Below are 20,256 nucleotides of genomic sequence, written 5' to 3'. Positions count from 1 at the left end.
CTTAAAGGCAGAGAAAAAGCTGGGTATAAAAACCAACTCTTCTTCTTCACAGTCTTTACAGATTAGTTTTGCTCTTGCGGCAAGTGCTATTTTTCAAGTTTGTTATTTGAGGTTATTATCACATGATGTGTTAAGATGCTCTTGGCAGCTGGGGGGGAAATGGTTTAGCTGGACGATGGAAACCTGCTTCACTGCCCTGCACTGATGGAAAAAAGAAATTCTGATCCTTACTGGATTCCCCTCCGAAATGGTGATCATTTTGTGTAGCGTCTTCTTCTGTTATTCTTTAACTAACTCTTCTCTGATCTCTGTGTTCCAGCTGCAGTGAACATACCCGGTCCTCACCCCGCCATGGAGGGGGAGATCTAATTTGCTTCTTTTAAGAGGAAAAAAGAATATTTTCTGCTTACTGAGAGGAATTCTCTAAGCGTCCAGAAACCTCTGTCCATTCTGCAAGTATCTGTGGTTTGCTGCCTTTGTAACAGGCACTTAGTGATGATGTATGCTATGAGAGGGAATGACCAAAATACTATAACGCTGAACTCAGGTGTATTTATGTTCAGTTGACGTGTCAGTAAACGTTTTAGGCAAAAGAAGAGAGCTTTCTGGATTCGGTTACCTTTAAAAGCAGCTGGTACTTGGTAATTCTCTGGACCGGCTTTAAGAGATAAGCATCCAGCGAGAGCTTATGGTCTAGCTTCCGCTGGCATTCCTGGAAAAAAGAAAGGGGAAAGATGGGATAGAAATTCTGGCCCGTCTTCAAACTGGAGCACCACAGGAGTGAATTAAGACTGAATGCTTTCTGAAGGCAAGTATCCTGTCATTGGTGGGCACGTGAGAGAGGGCCTTTTCGGTGGCAGCCCCACAGTTATGGAACAACCTCACCTGGGAGGTGAGCCTTTCCCCCTCACTGTCGACCTTCAGGAGGCAGCTGAAGACAGTTTTATTTAGGACTGCGTTTGACTGATTTAGTTTTATTTACTGGCAGTCCTAATTGGAGTTTTTAAATTGTCACCTTTAAACGTTTCCATGATTGCTGTTTTATTCATATCGTTTTGTTGTGTTTTTTATAATAGTTTTTATATTGTAAACTGCCTTGAGTTCCACAAGGGAGATTGGCTAATAAATATATTAAACAAACAAACAAATTAATGGACACCACAGAAATCCCCTTGGCAGCTCAGTAGGAGGAGGAGGAGGAAGATGAAGAAGAAGAGCTGGTGTTTATATGCCGACTTTCTCTACCACTTAAGGAAGAATCAAACCGGCTTACAATCTCTTTCCCCTCCCCACAACAGACACCCTGAGAGGTAGGTGGGCCTGAGAGAGCTCTAAGAGACTTGTGACTAGCCCAAGGTCACCCAGCAGGCTTTGTGTGGAGGAGTGGGGAAATCAACCGGGTGTTGGGTAACCTGCCAATATATCTAAGGGCACCTCTGGACAATCGATCCTCGTCCAACACTCTAACCACTGCACACACTGGCTCTAACACTTGGGGGGCTTGTGGCAAGACAGATGTCCATTAGAGGGAAAGGGAAGCAGTTCAAAGGCACAAGCTTGGATAGGATGAAAGTAAAAGTTAGATACACTTGTGGGACAGGAAGAGGATATGAATCCTGGTGCTTTACCTTCAGGGTGTTTTCATGTTGATTTACAGGGCTGGACATCTGGCCAAGCCGCTCAACTGGCTGCTTTAGGCAGTAATCAGGAGGGCACCGATGCTCCGCAGGGGCTTGGCATGCTCCTAGCCATCAGTGAGGTGGGAGGGAACAGACATTGTCTCTGGGACCTGCTCTGCTGGCCTCTGGGTTCACACTCAAGAAAGAAGCCTCATGGGAGCAGGCAATGGATGTACCTTGCTTGGGGCAACAAAATACCTTGGGTAGGGTTGCCAACCTCCAGGTGGTGGCTGGAGATCTGCTATTATACGGTAACTGATCTTCAGGAGACAGATATCAGTCCCCCTGGAGAAAATGGCTGCTTTGGAAGGCAGACTCTATGGCATTATACCCCACTGAGGTCCCTCCCCTCCCCAAACCCCACCCTCTTCAGCCTCCGCTCTCAAAATCTCCTGGTATTTTCCAACCTGGAGCTGGCAACCCTAACCTTGGGCCATCCCAGTTGATTCAAGGGGATAAACAATGAACGTGGGAAGAGTCTTAGGTTATTTATGCATGGGTACTTGGACTCACGTTCGCCCCGTCTGGCTCGGTTGTTCCTTGGAGTTCTGCATGAGTTTTCCGTCCATTAGGAATGACCTCGCTGCCAGCCCTCACAATGTCCGGGTCTTCCCATTCCTCTGTTAACCCAACTCTTCCTTCTCCCCTGAGCTCAGCCTGGCTGAAATCTCCATGCAGGAGGCAAAGCACAGGGCACAGAAGCTTGGCTTCTCTCACAGCCAATCACAAAGCAGCGTGTAAAGAGGCGGGGATTCAAATACTTCTTGCTTTCTGAACAAAAGCAAGGCTTTTTGAAACTGAGGCTTTGATTCCCACCCCCCTTTCTTTCAGATTGCCCTGTTTTTTGTTTTTAAAATGCTTTTTTATGCTGCAATTGGGTTTTTTGGGGGGTCAGGAATTTTCTCTCTCAGTAATCACTACAAGCAAGCCAGTTACAAAGCAGCATTTAAAGGGACGGGACTTGATTTGAGCTTAGAGGCTTCTGGGGCATAGATTCACAACAGGAAAGTGTGGGTCCAGCCAGCAACGAACCAGGTAAAACTCCCATGCATAAATGACCTTAGAAAGCTCAATTGCTTAGGTTGGATGCCTACCTGAAAGAAGAGACTATCTCCACACTGTCTCCAGAGAGCTTCTGACCTGGGCTTGTTCTGGCAGTATTTTTCATAAATTTGTAGATCTTCCTTCTGCAAGAGAGAAGAAGTAAATTTATACACACCGCTTGATGATACAACCAACTCAGAGCCTTTTTCTTTCCCAAATAAATGAAATTGACTGTAGGTTGTTTTTTTTGGCTCATTCAGGTGTAACACCCCTTCCCCAAAGACCAGGAACCAGACTCCTTTCTGCGACCCAAATTATGGAAGCAAACGACTTCCACCTCACTACAACCAAGCAGTCCTAATTGAACTGCAGTTAAGACACCCCCAGATAGACCCCCCAACTCAGAGTCTGAATCCCATTTCAAATCCTACTTTAAAGGAAGTCTTGGTTAGCCTTAACCATGGTGAATGTCTGGCCCAAACAAACTGTACAATCATGGTTAAAGAGAGGAGGGGAGACAGAGTTGCCAACTGAAGGTAGGTCTAGGGTTGCCAGCCTCCAGGTACTGCTGGAAATTCACACCTCTATACTCAATAAAGTTTGCAAAAACCAGTATAGAAAACAAAAGTCACTTACAAATTATTGCATTCAAATATTTCTTAATATTATTAAATAACAAATTCTTACCACAATATAATTCTGTCTCCTAACGTAACACCTAAGAGCGATCCTATCTACTTTATATATAATAACAACAATCCTACAATCCTATTATCTAACAAAGTCCATAAGTCATCTTCATCTCACACTGAAATCCCTTGTAGGTAAGGGGCAAAGTCAGTTTTCTTGGTGACCAGCCGTTCTCATAGTAGAATTTGCTGAACGCTGAAGCGCTTAATATTCTTGTAGATTTCACAGTGATATTCACCAGAGAAGGTAGTCTGGATATTTTGCACAAACGGTCATCCCAGGTAGTGTACCCTTTCTTTTCTTATTCAGTGTGCACTATTGACTTATAGCCATTTTATCAAAATGCTGAATTGCATTTCATCTTCTCACCGGGGACAAGTGGGCTATCCTCCTTAGCTACAAGGGATATCAGTGCAAGATGAAGATGACTTATGGACTTTGTTAGATAATAGGATTGTAGGATTGTTGTTATTATATATAAAGTAGATAGGATCGCTCTTAGGTGTTACGTTAGGAGACAGAATTATATTGTGGTAAGAATTTGTTATTTAATAATATTAAGAAATATTTGAATGCAATAATTTGTAAGTGACTTTTGTTTCCTATACTGGTTTTTGCAAACCTCCAGGTACTAGCTGGAGATCTCCTGCTATTACAACTGATCTCCAGCCAATAGAGATCAGTTCACCTGGAGAAAAAGGCCACTTTGGCAACTGGAGTCTATGGCATTGAAGTCCCTCCCCTCCCCAAACCTTGCCCTCCTCAGGCTCAAAGTAAGGGAGGAGAAGAGGTGGTTTGCCATTGCCTTCCTCTGCAGTTTCTTCCTTGGAGGTCTCCCTTCCAAGTACTGACCCCGCTTAGCTTCCGAGATCTGATGAAATCGGTCTACACCACACCGCCTTCCATCCCACAAATCTGACAGGGACTAAGAAATACCACAAGTGAGGAGTAGTTAAATCCCGTTGAAATCGATGAGCAGACAACACTCTCCATGGCATATCGCACGGTTCTTTGAGCACGCTAAAATCTGTGTCAACAGTTTTCGGGGCCTTCTTTTCCCCCCTTAAATTGTAAAGAAAGTATTGTCCTTCACTTTTTACAGGATTGTTCCAATAAAACTAATTTCCACACGAGGTTTTTTAATTTGTTTGAATATAGCATTTAAACCATGTTTGACTCCCTCCCCCCAATCAAATATATCAGTTCAAGTGTTTGTTGCTGTTGGGACATAAAATTAACATGGGGAATTTAAAAAATGTGCTTACTAAATGAAGGTAAAAATAAGCACGCTGAAACCAAAATACATTCGATTTGGGGCACAAGATAATTTCCCAGACATTTTTCGGTTCTAATTTTTCCGGAGAAACCACATCATCGAGGCTATCGCACCCTAACTACCTCCTTTGGCTTTTTCACATGACAGGAAAGAGTAAATCACTCCCATGGACAAAGGGTGTTCATCCTCTGTGATGATATGCTAGAGGTTTATATAGTGAAATGTTTGTTTTTATTTCATTTACTTCATTTATTCCTCACCTTTCTCCCCAATGGGGATCCAAACTGGGTCACATCGTTCTCCTCTCCATTTTATCCGCACAACAATCCTGTGAGTAGGGCTGCCAACCTCCAGGTGGTGGCTGGAGATCTCCCGCTATTACAACTGATCTCCAGGCAACAGAGATCAGGTCCCCTGGAGAAAATGGCCGCTTTGGAAAGTGGACTCTATGGCATAATACCCAACTGAAGTCTCTTCCCTCTCCAAGCCCTGCCTTCCTCAGGCTTCACCCCAAAATCTCCAGATATTTCCAAATTTGGAGCTGGCAACCCTACCTGGGAGGAAGGTGAGGCTAGGGTTGCCAGCTCCAGGTTGGGAAGTACCTGGAGATTTTGGGAGCAGAGCCTGAGGAGGGCAGGGTTTGGGGAGGGGAGGGACTTCAATGCCAAAGAGTCCATTTTCTCCAGGTGAACTGACTTCTGTCGGCTGGAGATCAGTTGTAATAGAGGGAGATCTCCAGTCACCACCTGGAGGTTGGCAACCCTAGGCTGAGATTGTGTTTGTTCTCAGCAGGGAAAAGGTATAGCCTAATAAATTTTTTGATTTAATCAAGGCATGGTTCAAGTGGTCTCACGCAACCTCTGGAAAATCCAACAGGCCTTCCTTTTCAGGAGTGTCCCTAAACACGATGGTCAGTGCAGTTTTAACAACTGCTGACAGTCTGCTCGCAGCGAGGGAAAGATTTATTTATTCAGCGACTGACCTGACAGCTTAAGAAACAATGTTTGGAGAGGGCTGTTTAAACACACATTCGAATGTCCCCGAGGGTGCCAAAAACCACACAACATCCCTAAGCAACCAAAGCCTGCACAAACAAGGGATAGTTAACTGGGCAAAGATCTAGCACTTCAAGAAGTAATCCGCACCACTGCCATCACTCCAGTAGCTCCCAGCACTCATTCCTCCTTCAAGCACAAAATTGTCATCTAGTTTTGACTCTGAGGGTAACATTTCCATGCCTTTGATGATCTAAGCTCTGGTCTCCGAAGGTTTATGGCGACATACGTTTGTTAGATTTTAAAGTGCCGTTGTGCTCTTTGGTTGTTTATGCGTCGGTACTTTCACTCTTGTTCGCCCCCCCCCCATCTGAATCGGTTGTTCCTTGGAGTTATGCATTAGTTTTCCGTCCATTAGAAATGACTTTGCTGCCAGCCCTCGCAATGTCCGGGTCTTCCCATTCCTCCGTTAACCTGACTCTTCCATCTTCCCTGAGCAAAGCCTGGGTGAAATCTCCATGCATAAGGCAAAGCGCGGCACATACAAGCTTGGTTTCTCTCACCGCTAATTACAAAGCAGCGTATCCCATCTTTAGAGACGGGGATTCAAATGCTTCCTCCTTCCTCGGGGCTCTTTCTGAGCAAAAGCAAGGCTTTTTAAAACCGAGGCTTTGATTCTCTCTCCCCCACCCCCAGTTTCTTTCAGATTGCTCAGTTTTTTTTTTTTTTAAATGCTTTTCTATGTGGCAATTGGGTTTGGGGGGGAGGAATTTATCCTCACAGTAAGCACCACAAGTAAGCTAATTACAAAGCAGCATTTAAAAGGGCGGGACTTGATTTGAGCTTAGAGACTGCTGGTGCATAGATTTCCAACAGGAAAATGTGGGTCCAGTGAGCAACGAACCTCAGGTACTACTGCCACATATCGTCCTTTATTGGCATAAAATCACTATACATACGGTAGCATGTAAAAATATAAATATTTGAGATATAACCTTACAAAATGGTTAAAAGACACTTGCGTAAGATAGTGTTGAGTGTTAATACAGCCATCTATTTAACTGATTTGTGGCGTTCTATAGCAATCTTTAAAAATTGTGCTACCTTCTCCCGAACATGGGGTGAACAATTGTTCAATGGAAAGATGTTGTTCCTGTTTCAAAATTTGCCAATTTTGAAAGGAACTAAGATTTTCCAGCAGTGGAAAAAGGCATTGGTAAATTTCATCTGGGGTAATAGCAGACATAGAATCTCTTATAAAAATCTTATAGATGCCAAAGATAGAGGGGGTTTGGCGCTCCCTAATTTAAGATGGTATTATGAAGCGACTTGTTTTGTTTGGTTAAAACAATGGATTACATTAGAAAACCCCAGATTATTAGATTTCGAAGGATGTAATATGAGATTTGGTTGGCACGCGTAAATATGGAAGGATAAAGATAGGGTGAATTAAGATTTTAAGCATCATATTATAAGAGCGAGTTTATTACAGGTTTGGAAGAGATATAAGAGAGGTTTTGAATCTAAAACTCCAGGATGGCTTAGACCCCTGGAGGCTTTTTCAAGAAGAGGTCCAAATATGGACCCTCATTGTAAGACGTATAGTGAATATGTACAGTATGAAAACGGCCAATGGAAATTAAAGAGTAAGGAAGATTTAGGTATTTTAGATTGGTTTAACTATTTCCAATTAAATGATATATTTCAAAAAGATCAAAGGTTAGGGTTTATAGAAAAGAAATCAACTTTGGAGGTAATATTAGAATCGGAAAATAAAGGTTTGATCTCCAAAATGTATCAACTGATATTAGACTATAACCTAGAACAAGAGAGAGTTAAAAAGGTCATGATAGCATGGGCAACAGATATAGGACATAATATTCATCTGGAAGATTGGGAAAGACTTTGGAAAAAAGAATTTAAATTTACAATTGCTAGTAGTATAAGACAGAATATGTATAAGCTGTTTTACAGATGGTAAAACCCAGAGATATTGGCCAAAATTGACAAATCTATTTCTGATAAATGTTGGAGATGTAAAGAACAAAAAGGCACATTTTTCCATGCTTGGTGAACCTATAATTTAGTTTAAAAAAATTGGAAAAAGGTTATAAGAGAAACTAACAATTTGATTTATGGGAACAAAAACTGGAACCGGAACCCTGCCTAACAGGCCTATTACCAAAAGGAATGGAGAAGGCAGATAAGATAATTTGTCATTATAGCTTTGCGGCTGCAAGAATAATAATAGCTAAAACCTGGAAGGGAGAAACTAGGATTCTTTTAAAGGACTGGAGAGATAAAATATTTTTTTTGTACAAATGGCCAAATTAACTAATAGTCTACATGGAAATGATGTAGAAGAGTTTAAAAGAGACTGGCATAAGGCCTTTGTACACTGGGCTAACACGGCAAAGATTGATTTTACGAAGATTGTGAAAGAGTTGTAAATAAAATATTGTAGTAAAGGGAAACTAAATAAATAATGGATTATATAAAGATAAGGGGTACTTCTCCGGAAGTCACAAAGGGGGTGGGTGGGCACATAACACGAGGGAGGGAAAGGGACTCTCACTTTCAATTCTATATTACCTTTCATTTTTTTCTGTTAACCTGTTTTAATTTTGTTTAAAATCTTTTTTCTTTTTCTTGTAATTTTTCTATTGTTAAAAATTTTGCGGTCAATAAAAATTCTATTCAAAAAAATAATAATTGTTCAATAGAAAGGAAGCATTACAGGCTTGGATTTCTCTCCCCCCTTCCTTTCAGATTGCTCCATTTTTTTTTTTGTTGTTCTTAAAATGCTTTTTCATGTGGCAATTGGGTTTGGGGGGGCATTTTGTCTCACAGTAATCTCTACAGAGTAAGCCAATTACAAAGCAGCATTTAAAGGGGCGGGGAGTTGATTCGAGCTTGGAGACTGTTGTTCAACAAACTAACATGGCCACTCCTCTGAATTATAGAAGAGGTATTCTGATTCAACACATGTCCTGGGGAACCTTGTGGTTTTTTACCAGGGGTACATACATTTACACAAAGCTGCTTTATACTGAATCAGCCCATTGGTCCATCTGAGTCAACTGGAAGCATGAGAAAACTGGCCAACATCAGTAAAGGGTTGTGGTATGATAACACATCTATGGAAGTCATTAAAAAGAAAACTACTGTTGGTTGTTGCTAAAAAAAACTCTACAAAAAGTTTTTGGTGGTGCTAGGGCTGGCAAGCTCCAGGTGGTGGCTGGAGATCTCTTCCTATTATAGCTGAGATCAGTTCCCACAACAATCCTGTCAGTAGGGTTGCCAACCTCCAGGTGGTGGCCGGAGATCTCCCAATATTACAACTGATCTCCAGGCAACAGATATCAGGTCACCTGGAGAAAATGGCTGCTTTGGAAGGTGGACTCTATGATATTATACCCCATCGAAGTCCCTCCCCTTCCCAAACCCCACCCTCTTCAGGCTCCACCCCCTGAAATCTCCAGGTATTTCCCAACCTGGAGCTGGCAATCCTAGCCATTGTGCTCTGCTGTTAGCCCTCCAGGGCAACTGATAGGGTTGCCAGCTCTGGGTTGGGAAATACCTGGCGATTTTGAGGGCGGAGTCTGAGGAGGGCATGGTTTGGGGAGGGACTTCAATACCTTAGAGTTCAATGATCAAAGTGGCCATTTTTCTCCGGGGGAACTGATCTCTATCACCTAGAGATAAGGTAAGAGCGGGAGATCTCCAGCCACCACCTGGGTTGACACCACACAAGTCACTGTGTATGAAAATTCATTTATGATTGTAAGTATAATTGTAATTATATTGAGGACTGGAAACAAGAAAGGGTTCTTGTCGGGTTGACACCACACAAGTCACTGTGTATGAAAATTCATTTATGATTACCAGCATTCTGATATTACAAACAAATGCTGAGGATACAAGGGACGTTCTGAGAGAGGATCCAGACGTCATAAATATATGTCCTTCAGGGTAGCTGAAGAAATATTGAAACAGGCAAAGATACCGGAATCCTGTTCTACCCAATTGGACTCAAGGACATTTATGGACAATATATGCATAATTCATGAAAGAAAGACACCACAAGTCAATTGCTAATTTCTGTTGAATTTGATTTTTTATGAATTTTGCCTTGTTGTATATATAAAACTGTACATTTAATTTTGTTGATTGAAAAGGCACTATGAAGCAATAGTGTAATCTGAGGAAATTATATTTATAAACATTGATATACGTGAATCATTAGCCTACATCTGTGATTTTTGAATACCACCTGGGGGTTGGCAACCCTAGCAACGGATTGGCCAGCATACGAAAGAGTATGCTGAATTAGATGGACTATTGGTCTGATCCTGAAAGCCCCACTTACGTTCTTCTTCAACAACAGCCTGGGAAGGAAACAGAGGCTCTGCCAGGATAGCGGTAACCCTCGTGGAATCTACGGCATACTGAGTCAGACCATTGCTCAATCTAGCTCAGAATTGTTTAACGCTGGTTCTCCAGAATCTCTGGCAGAGAAAGGCCTTTCTCAACACCCAGTCCCACCTGAGATGCCAGCGATTAATCCTGAGACCTTCTCCATGCCCTTCCCCAGATAATTACACCCTGATGACGAATTGTGCTACGAATGCAGTATGTTCCACTATCACAAAGGGCAGTATTAGAGTCACTTGGATGTCCTGATGTCTAAACCAGTTTGTAGTGGCAGGGGAGGAAGAATTCAGTGTGTGTATGCGTGTATAATATTTTTTTCCAATTTATACCCCACCCTCCCCTGACACAAGTCAGGCCCAGGGCAGCTTCCAACAACAATCACACACTAATATAATTTAATATCGAGCATCATACATCCATAATAAAATTCATTAGGAGTAGATAAAACAGATTCCAATTAAAGCATACAATTGCATTCCATTATCTCTTGGCGTTCCCAATAATTGTACTCAGATATGGTCAGAGGAGGAATAAAAATGGGGGACCCAGGAGGAACGAGAAGAAGAAAGGAGGAAGAAAAGGAGGGAGGTCAGCTTAGAAATATAAACCACCGCTGTCCTCAAGCAAGGTCCCGGTCTCATTAGACAGAGAGTAGCTGCCGCTTTCCCTAGCATGAATATACAGTAATGAAGAGGAGGAGGAATGCGAGCTGAAATATACAGCATGGTGTAGTGGTTAAGAGCGGTGGTTTGGAGCAGTGGACTCTGATCTGGAGAACAGGGTTTGATTCCCCACTCCTCCACGTGAGCGGCGGACGCTAATCTGGTGAACCAGGTTGGTTTCCATAATCCTGCACATGAAGCCAGCTGGGTGACCTTGGGCTAGTCACAGCTCTCTTAGAACTCTCTCAGTCCCACCTACCTCACAGGGTGTCTGTAGTGGGGAGGGGAAGGGAAAGGTGATTGTAAGCTGGTTTGATTCTCCCTTAAGTGGTAGAGAAAGTCGGCATATGAAAACCAACTCTTCTTCTTCAGTTGAACTTCTGCCCGCCAAATAGCTGTCAAAGGCATGGCAACCCTGCCCAGAAAAGAGGCACCAACTCACACACACGAAGCTTCCTTAATCTGTGTCAGATCACTGGTCCATCAATGAATATTGTTTACTCAGACTCTCAGTGGCTTTCCAAAGCAGCCATTTCCTCCAGGGCAACTGGACAAATAACTCGCTGGAGAGGACCCTGGCCACTCTTATCGGAAAACGATGGGAGGTTACAAGAACTCTATGATCCAGCAACTCCATCCCACTCCCTTTCCCTGGAGCCTAGTGCTGATTTTGCCAAAATACAAGGGAATCAGGATAGGGTTGCCAGGTCCCTCTTTGCTACTGTCGGGAGATTTTTGGGGCGGAGCCTGAGGAGGGCAGGGTTTGAGGAAGGGAGGGACTTCAGTGCCATAGAGTCCAATTGCCAAAGCGGCCATTTTCTCCAGGTGAACTGATCTCTATCTACTTGACTCTATCGGCTGGAGATCAGTTGCAATAGCAGAAGATCTCCAGCTACTACCTGGAGGTTGGCAACGTTCAATCAGCAAGATGCTCTACTCTCCCTGCCTTGGCCCAGAAGTACAAGGAGATCCCCATTGTGCCAGAGAAGCTACTAGATGTAAAAGGAGGAATTTAAATGCAGACACAGTCACAGCTTAAAGTAAGCTGCTGTTGGAGTAGTGGAGTACCTAGTTTTTTGGAACATTTTTGGCAACTTCCCCACACCATTTCCTGCACAGGCAAAGTACATCTCTCTTTCTGGAATAGGAATATCCACCGCAGCACAGATGTCTGCATTCTGCTGAATTAGCAGGAACGCCCTCAAACCGTCTCGCGTCGACGAAACTCCTCCAAGAGTGGCAGAGGCTAATCTGGTGAACTGGATTTTGATTCCCCACTCCTACACACACAGACAGCTGGGTGATCTTGGGCTAGTCACACTCTCTCAGCCCCACCTACCTCCCAGGGTGTCTGTTGTGGGGAGGGGGAAGGGAAGGCGATTGTAAGCCAGTTGGATTCTTCCTTAAGTGGTAGAGAAAGTCGACATATAAAAACCAACTGCTACTCCTCCCCCTCCTTCTTCGATGGGAGACCCCCAAGGAATTCCAGGGTTGCTATGCAGAGGCTGGGTTGCTACTCACAACCTGAGTTCAATCCCAACGGAAGTCGGTTTCAGGTAGCCGTCTCAAGGTTGACTCAGCCTTCCATCCTTCCGAGGTCAGGAAAATGAGTACCCAGCTTGCGGGGGGAAAGGGAAGATGACTGGGGAAGGCACTGGCAAACCACCCCGTAAAACAAAGTCTGCCTAGTAAACGTCGGGATGTGACGCCACCCATGGGTCAGGAATGACCAGGTGCTTGCACAGGGGACCTTTACCTTACGCAGAGGCAGGCAATGGCAAACCCCTCTGAAAGCCTCTTGCCTTGAAATCCATATGGGGTCACCATAAGTTGGCTACTACTACTTGACAGCAGCAGCAACAACAGCAAAAACTACTTCAGTTCTCCAAGACAAAAAAGAACTGCCAAGAGTGTCCTTTTCCAAAGCTGCTTCTATTAACACTTCCTTAGAGCCCGGAGGGTTGCAAAGTCTTCAACCAGAGATCCCCTTTGATATTTCTTAAAAATCCACAGCAGTGCCCTGCTGGTTCACTTGTCCTCCTTCCTATTTTACGTTGTGGAACAAAAGTGCTTCCCGCAGCAGGAGATAAGGACCAGTGAGTACAGAGAGCCCCCAGCCTTGGATTACTGAACGGTCCAAGGAGAATCCACGGGGAAGGCCTCCGTAACCATAAAAGCCAACGCTGCTTTTCGGCACCAAAGCAACGCAGAGTGGAAGAGTGGTCATCTAATCGTTCTGTGGCCTTGGGCAAACAGAACAAGATGTCAGCAGAACGCCATGGCTTTCATTAAATGCTGGAATAAGCTGCTGCCTGCAAAAGGAAATTGGGGGTTGGCCTTTCTTTTCCCTCCCTTTTACTGGCCCTGCTCTGCATGCGTGGTGTAGTGGTTAAGAGCGGTGGTTTGGAGCGGTGGACTCTGATCTGGAGAACCAGGTTTGATTCCCCACTCCTCCACATGAGCGGCAGAGGCTAATCTGGTGAACCGGGTTGGTTTCCCCACTCATGAAGCCAGCTGGGTGACCTTGGGCTAGTCACACTCTCTCAGCCCCACCTACCTCACAGGGTGTCTGTTGTGGGGAGGGGAAGGTACGGTGATTGTAAGACGGTTTGAGTCTTCCTTAAGTGGTAGAGAAAGTCGGCATATAAAAACCAACTCTTCTTCTTTAAGCCAGAGGAGCCTCTCTCTCTCTCTACTTCCTCCATGGCAGCAAACCTTTCACTGGCTCAGCATGTATGTGCCAGCCTGTTGAGAGGTACAGGATTGGGGCAAGGAAGGGGAAATGTTGGCAACCTTAAGAGGAAGTTGATGGGACCCAGATGATGGGAGGGGAGGGTTGCCAGGTCCCTCTTTGCCACTGGCGGGAGGTTTTTGGGGCGGAGCCTGAGGAGGGCAGGGTTTAGGGAGGGGAGGGACTTAAATGCCATAGAGACCAATTGCCAAAGTGGCCATTTTCTCCAGGTGAACTGGTCTCTATCGGCTGGAGATCAGTTGCAATAGCGGAAGATCTCCAGCTACTACCTGGAAGTTACTACAATTAACAATAAACCTGTGCTCTAACAGTATAGACTATCAAAAATATGTTAGCACGTAGGCTCATTCAATAACATCAACCACTTACTGTGTATTCAATTTTATATTTTTCTTAAACAGAATCAATCACAACAAATAATCTATTGCCTGACTATCTGACTAAACCTAAATGTATTGTGACATCAAAAGTGATACAGCTCAAGATTGATACAAACGTTCTAAAGGATTGATACAAACGTTACAGAATAGTAGAAACGAGTTCTGCATGCAAATGCAGTAAAAATAAAAGTCCATTAAGAAATGAAACCAAGGACATCTGATTCGCACTGAGTAATTTTCTCCAGTCTACTTTATAGGACGATGTCCTTGGTTTCATGGAGGAACAAAGAAGAAAGCACAGAAAGGCAGCAAGTGTAAATGACACGGTGAGGAAACTCAGGCCGTTTATGCTTGGTAATTAGCAGCATGTTCCAGGCTGAAGTGCCCCGCATATTTTTTTGAGTTCTTCATGCTGAACTGTCATTCCAAAGGGCACCGGGAAGCCGGCGCATACCTGCTTCGCATTTCTTAAGAGCCCCTTTAACGTGACCTTTGGTATTTGCTCTGCCCCCACATCAAAGCATTCACTGAACAAAGCATGCAGAATCACCACCAAGGCTTAGCTATGCAAACGACTATTGCTAATGGCTATGCAAATGAAGGAACGAAGGAGCAGGTGAGTGAGGGGGGTGGAATTTGTTTGACTTTTTCCTCTTGCATCGGGTCTGTGAATAGTCATTTTAAAGGTCGGATTTAAAAAATCTGCATTGAGAAAGGAACAGAATCGACCCTGCATAAATGGCCTCAGAGAAAAACCTCTGTGGTTCAGCACCCAAAGGAAATTCAGTACTAAGACTCCATGTACATAAGACAGCCAGGCGAGAAAGATTCGCGTCCAGTAGCACGTTAAAGACCAACAGGACTTCCAGGGTATAAGCTTTCGAGAGTCAAAGCTCCCTTCGCATCTGACAAGCAAACTTTGACTCAAAAGATTATACCCTCGAAATCCTGTTGGTCTTTAACGTGCTACTGGACTCGAATCTGGCTCCTCTACTGCAGAACTATCTGTCAGAAGACAGCCAGGGTTCACTTACTCTTTTTAAAAAACACCGACCAAGAAGTTCCGGATTTTCAATGCAGTTTTCCAGCTCTTTGAGGAAGATTCTGAAACACAAATAACATTTTTGAGAAGAGAATATGCATTTTGGGCAGGTCTTCGTTTCAATTTCAGGTCTTCAAGATATATCACAGGAAGTCAGTTTATATAGGTTAAAATTCTTGATATCACATTTAAGGTTTTGGAATCCAGTGCAAGGGAGAACAGTCAGTCACCCAGAACAGAACAGTCACACAGTTGTTACAGGAGAATAAAGTGCTTATTTGTTTATTTCATTTGTACCTTGTCTTTATCCCCAACGGGGACCAAAGCGGCTGAACATCATTCTGCTCTCCTCCATTTTATCCTCGCAACAACCCTGTGGGGTTGGTTAGGCCGAGAGAGTGTGACTGGCCCGAGGTCACCCAAAGAGCTTCCACATCACGAGTGGCAATTCGAACCCAGGTCTCCCAGATAGTAGTAGGACACTCTTAACCACTATACCACCACGCCAGAACCAACAAACATCGCTTAACGCCACCCACAACTCTTATTATGAGAAATTATCTCCAAACATCTGGGTTGTGATAGAATTTATAATTTCAAGATAGTCCCTCATATTCGTCTAACATGTTAATTTGAAGACCTTCCCTAAGGTCACATATTCAAGTAGGCAGTTCAGCTAGGTGAGAGTGTTTGCATGAACCTGTTGGAGTTGCTTGAGAGGGACCGAACTCACAATGCTGTGCTTTTTGTCTAAGCTCAGTGACAAAGGTATCTATGCCAGTTGCATCATTGTATTGCAATTGCCAGAATTGATATCGCTCAATCACAGGGTTCTTTCTGGGTTCACAACAGGCACGGAAAGCAGTTAAAACCTCAGTCAGGGTTTTATTGTCAGGATCTGCAAACACACCATGCAAATTATTGTAAACTTCAAGGGCTTTATCCCCTATGCAATGAAGCAAAACTGCAATCTTGTATTCTGACTCATCCTCAGCTCTGGTAACGGCAAGGTAAAGTTTTAACTTTTGCTCCCATCGCCTCCAGTTTTCCCCTAAATTTCCCACGAAGGACAGTTCTGAAGGAGGCTTGAAATACTCCATTTCTGTGTAAGGGCTGCACCCTAAAGCCTCCCAGTCAGGCACCGGGGAACGTATGAAGATCCAGACTCACTTCTGACACCATGTAATGATCCCCTTTTAAGGCACGCAGCATCAGGCAAGGGTACTCACTTTCCGGTCCATCCAACAGCTTTTATTTACATAACATCAACTCCAACAGCCCCCAGCTATAGCTCACAGCGACATCAACTAACTAGCAACTGGTTACAAGAATTCCACCCGCTGGGACTTAACTAACTCCAACAGATAATAGGGGAGGAGCGGACTATACCATTATATACACATATCACAGTATATAATATCACAGCTCCTTAGATTAAAACTGCTTGAACTGCTCCTCGTTCTTCAGATCTCTATTTTGGAACCCAGAATCATTATAATCTGCACCCTTCAGTTCTCTGCTGGAGCTCTCCAAAACTGCTTCCCTCCATACACCCACTCATGGAACGCTCTGGTTCCTACTATCATTGTACTTGATGTGTGTAGAAAAAGGCAAATTACCTTATCACGCTGCTTGTCTAACTTGGATTACAGAATGGATAAAATATCCCGATGCCAGGCATGTTATTCTAGAACGAGCGGATCTCAGACAAGGTTTCCACAAAGTCTTGTGGGACTCCACAACAAAAATTCAAAAGGACAAAGTACCAGAAGATTGCGACGTTAAAATAGCGCTTATGAAAATATGGAAAAAATACAAAAAGAGAATAAGTCCTTCTCCACCATCTATAATGTCGCCAGTTGAGGCTTATCATGACAATGTCAAATTGAAACCGGGTGTTCATTTTACCTACAATCAAATGATAGAGCCTACAGGAGAAATCAAGACTTTGACTAAACTTCAAGAAAAATTCCAAAAACTGAATTGGCTGACCTACTTACAACTGAGGTCTAACTTACAAAAAGACTGTCTTTATCCCCAGCCATTTCGTGAACTAACAGAATTTGAGCAGATAATATCTAAAGATGATTCACATTTATTAGGTAAAATCTACAAGCTCCTTTTGAAATACGAAACAGAAGAAGAACAAGTGAAAACTAATATGATAAAATGGATGCAAAACTTTGGAGAAATGATTAATATGGATAAATGGGAAAAACTCTGTACTCATGAATTGAAATATACTGTGTCCCAAGAAGTGAAAGAAAACTGGTATAAAACATTCTACAGATGGTATCTGACTCCCAACATGCTTTCTCAGATGACCACTCCAGGTAAAAGGGGCGCTTGTTGGAAATGTCAAGACACGGACGGTTCCTATTTTCATGTTTGGTGGACATGTCCAAAGATACAAACATATTGGAAAAGAATTCATCAAGAACTGCAGTTGATGTTAAATATCAAGTTCACATTTGACCCAAAATTCTATTTACTCAGTATAACGCCACAAAACTTGCCTTTAAAGTATCACGATGTTTTTAAGTATGCTACAACTGCAGCCAGAACGGTTTTGGCAAGAACTTGGAAACAAAATCATATCCCCGAAATAGAAAATTGGAAAGAAAAACTGTTGGAATATGCCAGCATGGCTAAGATGACTCACGAGATAAACCCAAAACCCAGCGAATCTAAAGAGCAATTTGACGACAAGTGGGCGTTATTTTATATTTATATGACTTGCAACTAACTAGTTGAAATATGCTGGCATTGTATTATATAATTCTGTTTTTAAATAATTGCTAAGTTAATAATAAATTCTTATATTATAGAATAGTAATACAAATAGAATAACACAATGACATACTGTATCAATTTCCTTTTTTTATTACTATCACTATTTTTTGGCATAAAAAACGTTCTACAATATACAATTTACAATATATCATTGAGCTTACTTTTTTATATCTATGTAATATCCATATTTACTGTTTTTATATTTACAATGCTTACCCCTCCCCTTTTTTTCCCCTGTACCCCTTCAATTATATAAATTAAAAATTAAAAAAAAGAAAAAAAAGAAAAAGAAAAAGGCAAATTACCGGTAGGCTGTATTTACATCTAGGGCATGACAACCCACATCCACCAACTGGCCTAAAAGCCGTGCCTGTGTTCTGCGTGCGAGTCATCCAAAAGAGGATCCCATTCTGGCCAGAGACTTGGTTTACGGTTTTAGGCAAACACCCCCAGCGTGTGGTCTGATGCTTTGAGATCGCTGTTTGCAGACAACGGTCAGAATCACACAGACACGAGAGAAAATTTGTGGAGCGCTCATTTAAAAATATTCACACAAAATCCTACAGAACAGCATCCCAGAGAAAGTATTGCTGAGAGCCAGCGTAGTGGTTAAGAGCGGTGGACTCTAATCTGGACAACCAGGTTTGATTCTCCATTCCTCCACATGAAGCCAGCTGGGTGGCCTTCGGCCAGTCACAGTTCTATCAGAACTCTCTTAGCCCCACCTACCTCACAAGACGTCTGTTGTGTGGAGAAGAAGGGAAGGAGATGGTACGACAGTTTTATTCTCCTTAAAAGGTAGAGAAAGTCAGCATATAAAAACCAACTCTTTTTCTTCCCCCAAGCCAAAAGTCCTTCTGGGCGCCACCACACACCACCCAGACTCAACCCAAATATCATCTGAAAATAAATCACTTGTATGAATATGATAACAATTGATTATCTCTGCTGAACTGTATATTTTACCCCATCCTGTTTCTCCCATTTTTATCCCACCCTGCCAGCATGGTGTAGTGGTTAAGAGCGGTGGTTTGGAGCAGTGGACTCTGATCTGGAGAACTGGGTTTGATTCCCTACTGGTGAACCAGGTTGGTTTCCCCACTCCTACACACGAAGCCAGCTGGGTGACCTTGGGCTAGTCATACTCTCTCAGCCCCACCTACCTCACAGGATGTCTGTTGTGGGGAGGGGAAGGGAAGGTGATAGTAAGCCGGCTTGATTCTTCCTTAAGTGGTAGAGAAAGTCGGCATATAAAAACCAACTCCTCTTCTCCTCCTTCAAGGAGCCTTGAGCAATGTGCATTCCCTCCCCCACCCCTAATATTCGCAACTGCTCTATGAGACAGTTTAGACTAAGAAATAGTTATTAGCCCAAGATCACACTTTCTCCATTAAATATACAGCCACACACCAATGGGGTCCCTTGCCCGGCTCCCAGACCCCCAGCATTTCATTCCCATGATGCCCCTCCCCTCTCTCAGCAGCCTTGGTCAAAGACGGTGCATACCTGTTGTGAAAGTCATAGATTTCCGAGAGGTTCCCAAAAAGAACTTCCCTCTTGTTGGAAAGAGCAGTTGGGATCAAGTGAATTAAATCAGGATTGTCCATCTCTGATGCATAGCCCTAATGGAAGATAAGGGTGGGGAGAATGACGGGGGGGGGGGGGGAAATAGGAAGTTGTGTTTTGTCAATTTCAAAAAATGGAACGAGTATAAGAAACACATGCCTGCAGCCTCCAAAACAGGTCTAAAAAGGGTTCGGACTGCATACTCTGTGGTAGGGTTGCCGGCCCAGTGCTGGCACCCGATGGGTGCTTCTGGGGAGCCACAACATCTTAATTGGCTTTTCTCCAATGCCATGACATCGCTTCCGCTGCAACCCAGAAGTGATGTCATTGCACTGGAGCAACGTTCTAGGATTCCAACAAAAACTGTGTGGTTTTACCCAGACCCAACTCTTTAACAAAGCAAACGTTTAGTTTGGACCTTAGAAACTAAAACAAAACAGTGCCTTTTCCCCAAAGCAAAGACCCAGTCCCCGTATGCGGTGTGGCAGTGCACTTATTCAGTAGCAGATTCCTCTGTCATAGGAGGACATTCATCATTTAATTGAACTTCTCAGTATTTTGTGATTGGCAGCTATCCCTTGTGGCAGCAATTTTACGATTGCTCCTGCCCCTATAGCAATGGCAGCTATTTTGTTGTGGAGCCCTCAACATTTTCCAAAACTCCTAAGTGCACAGAGGCTCAGCAAGGTTGGGGAGGAGCCCGTCTGTCTTTTAAGCATACCAGCTTCTAATCCAACACCGAGAGCAAAAAAGAAAAGAAAAGAAAGCAAGTCAGCCGTCACCCCGGACTCTTTCTTTAAACTAAAACATTCCACTTTGGTAACAAGGTCTTATCACCCTGCCTACCCAACACAGGTGGCCTTGTCATGAATTGACATCATGCTCCAAAGGCGGCTGACCACACTTCCTCTGAGGTAGAAAAAGGGTTACACAAAGCAGAAGT

The 20,256-nt window shown here is 43.4% G+C and overlaps 1 protein-coding gene across 1 annotated transcript in view; it reads right to left on the bottom strand.

Moving 5' to 3' along the window:
- MCF2L2 (MCF.2 cell line derived transforming sequence-like 2) overlaps positions 1-20,256 on the bottom strand; it is a 231,345-nt gene that overhangs the window by 59,119 nt on the left and 151,970 nt on the right. Inside the window, exons 17-20 of the mRNA XM_056850366.1 lie at positions 19,254-19,369; positions 14,947-15,016; positions 2,774-2,866; positions 620-712 (exon numbers count right to left, since the gene is read on the bottom strand). Coding sequence (XP_056706344.1) covers positions 620-712; positions 2,774-2,866; positions 14,947-15,016; positions 19,254-19,369 — 372 coding nt within the window. The remainder of the gene's footprint in view (positions 1-619; positions 713-2,773; positions 2,867-14,946; positions 15,017-19,253; positions 19,370-20,256) is intronic.

Source organism: Euleptes europaea, chromosome 5, assembly GCF_029931775.1.
Source record: "Euleptes europaea isolate rEulEur1 chromosome 5, rEulEur1.hap1, whole genome shotgun sequence".
In the NCBI taxonomy this organism is placed as follows: Eukaryota; Metazoa; Chordata; class Lepidosauria; order Squamata; family Sphaerodactylidae; genus Euleptes; species Euleptes europaea.
The sequence above is the reverse complement of the archived record's forward strand: the minus strand, read 5'-3'. Positions and strand labels throughout refer to the sequence as shown.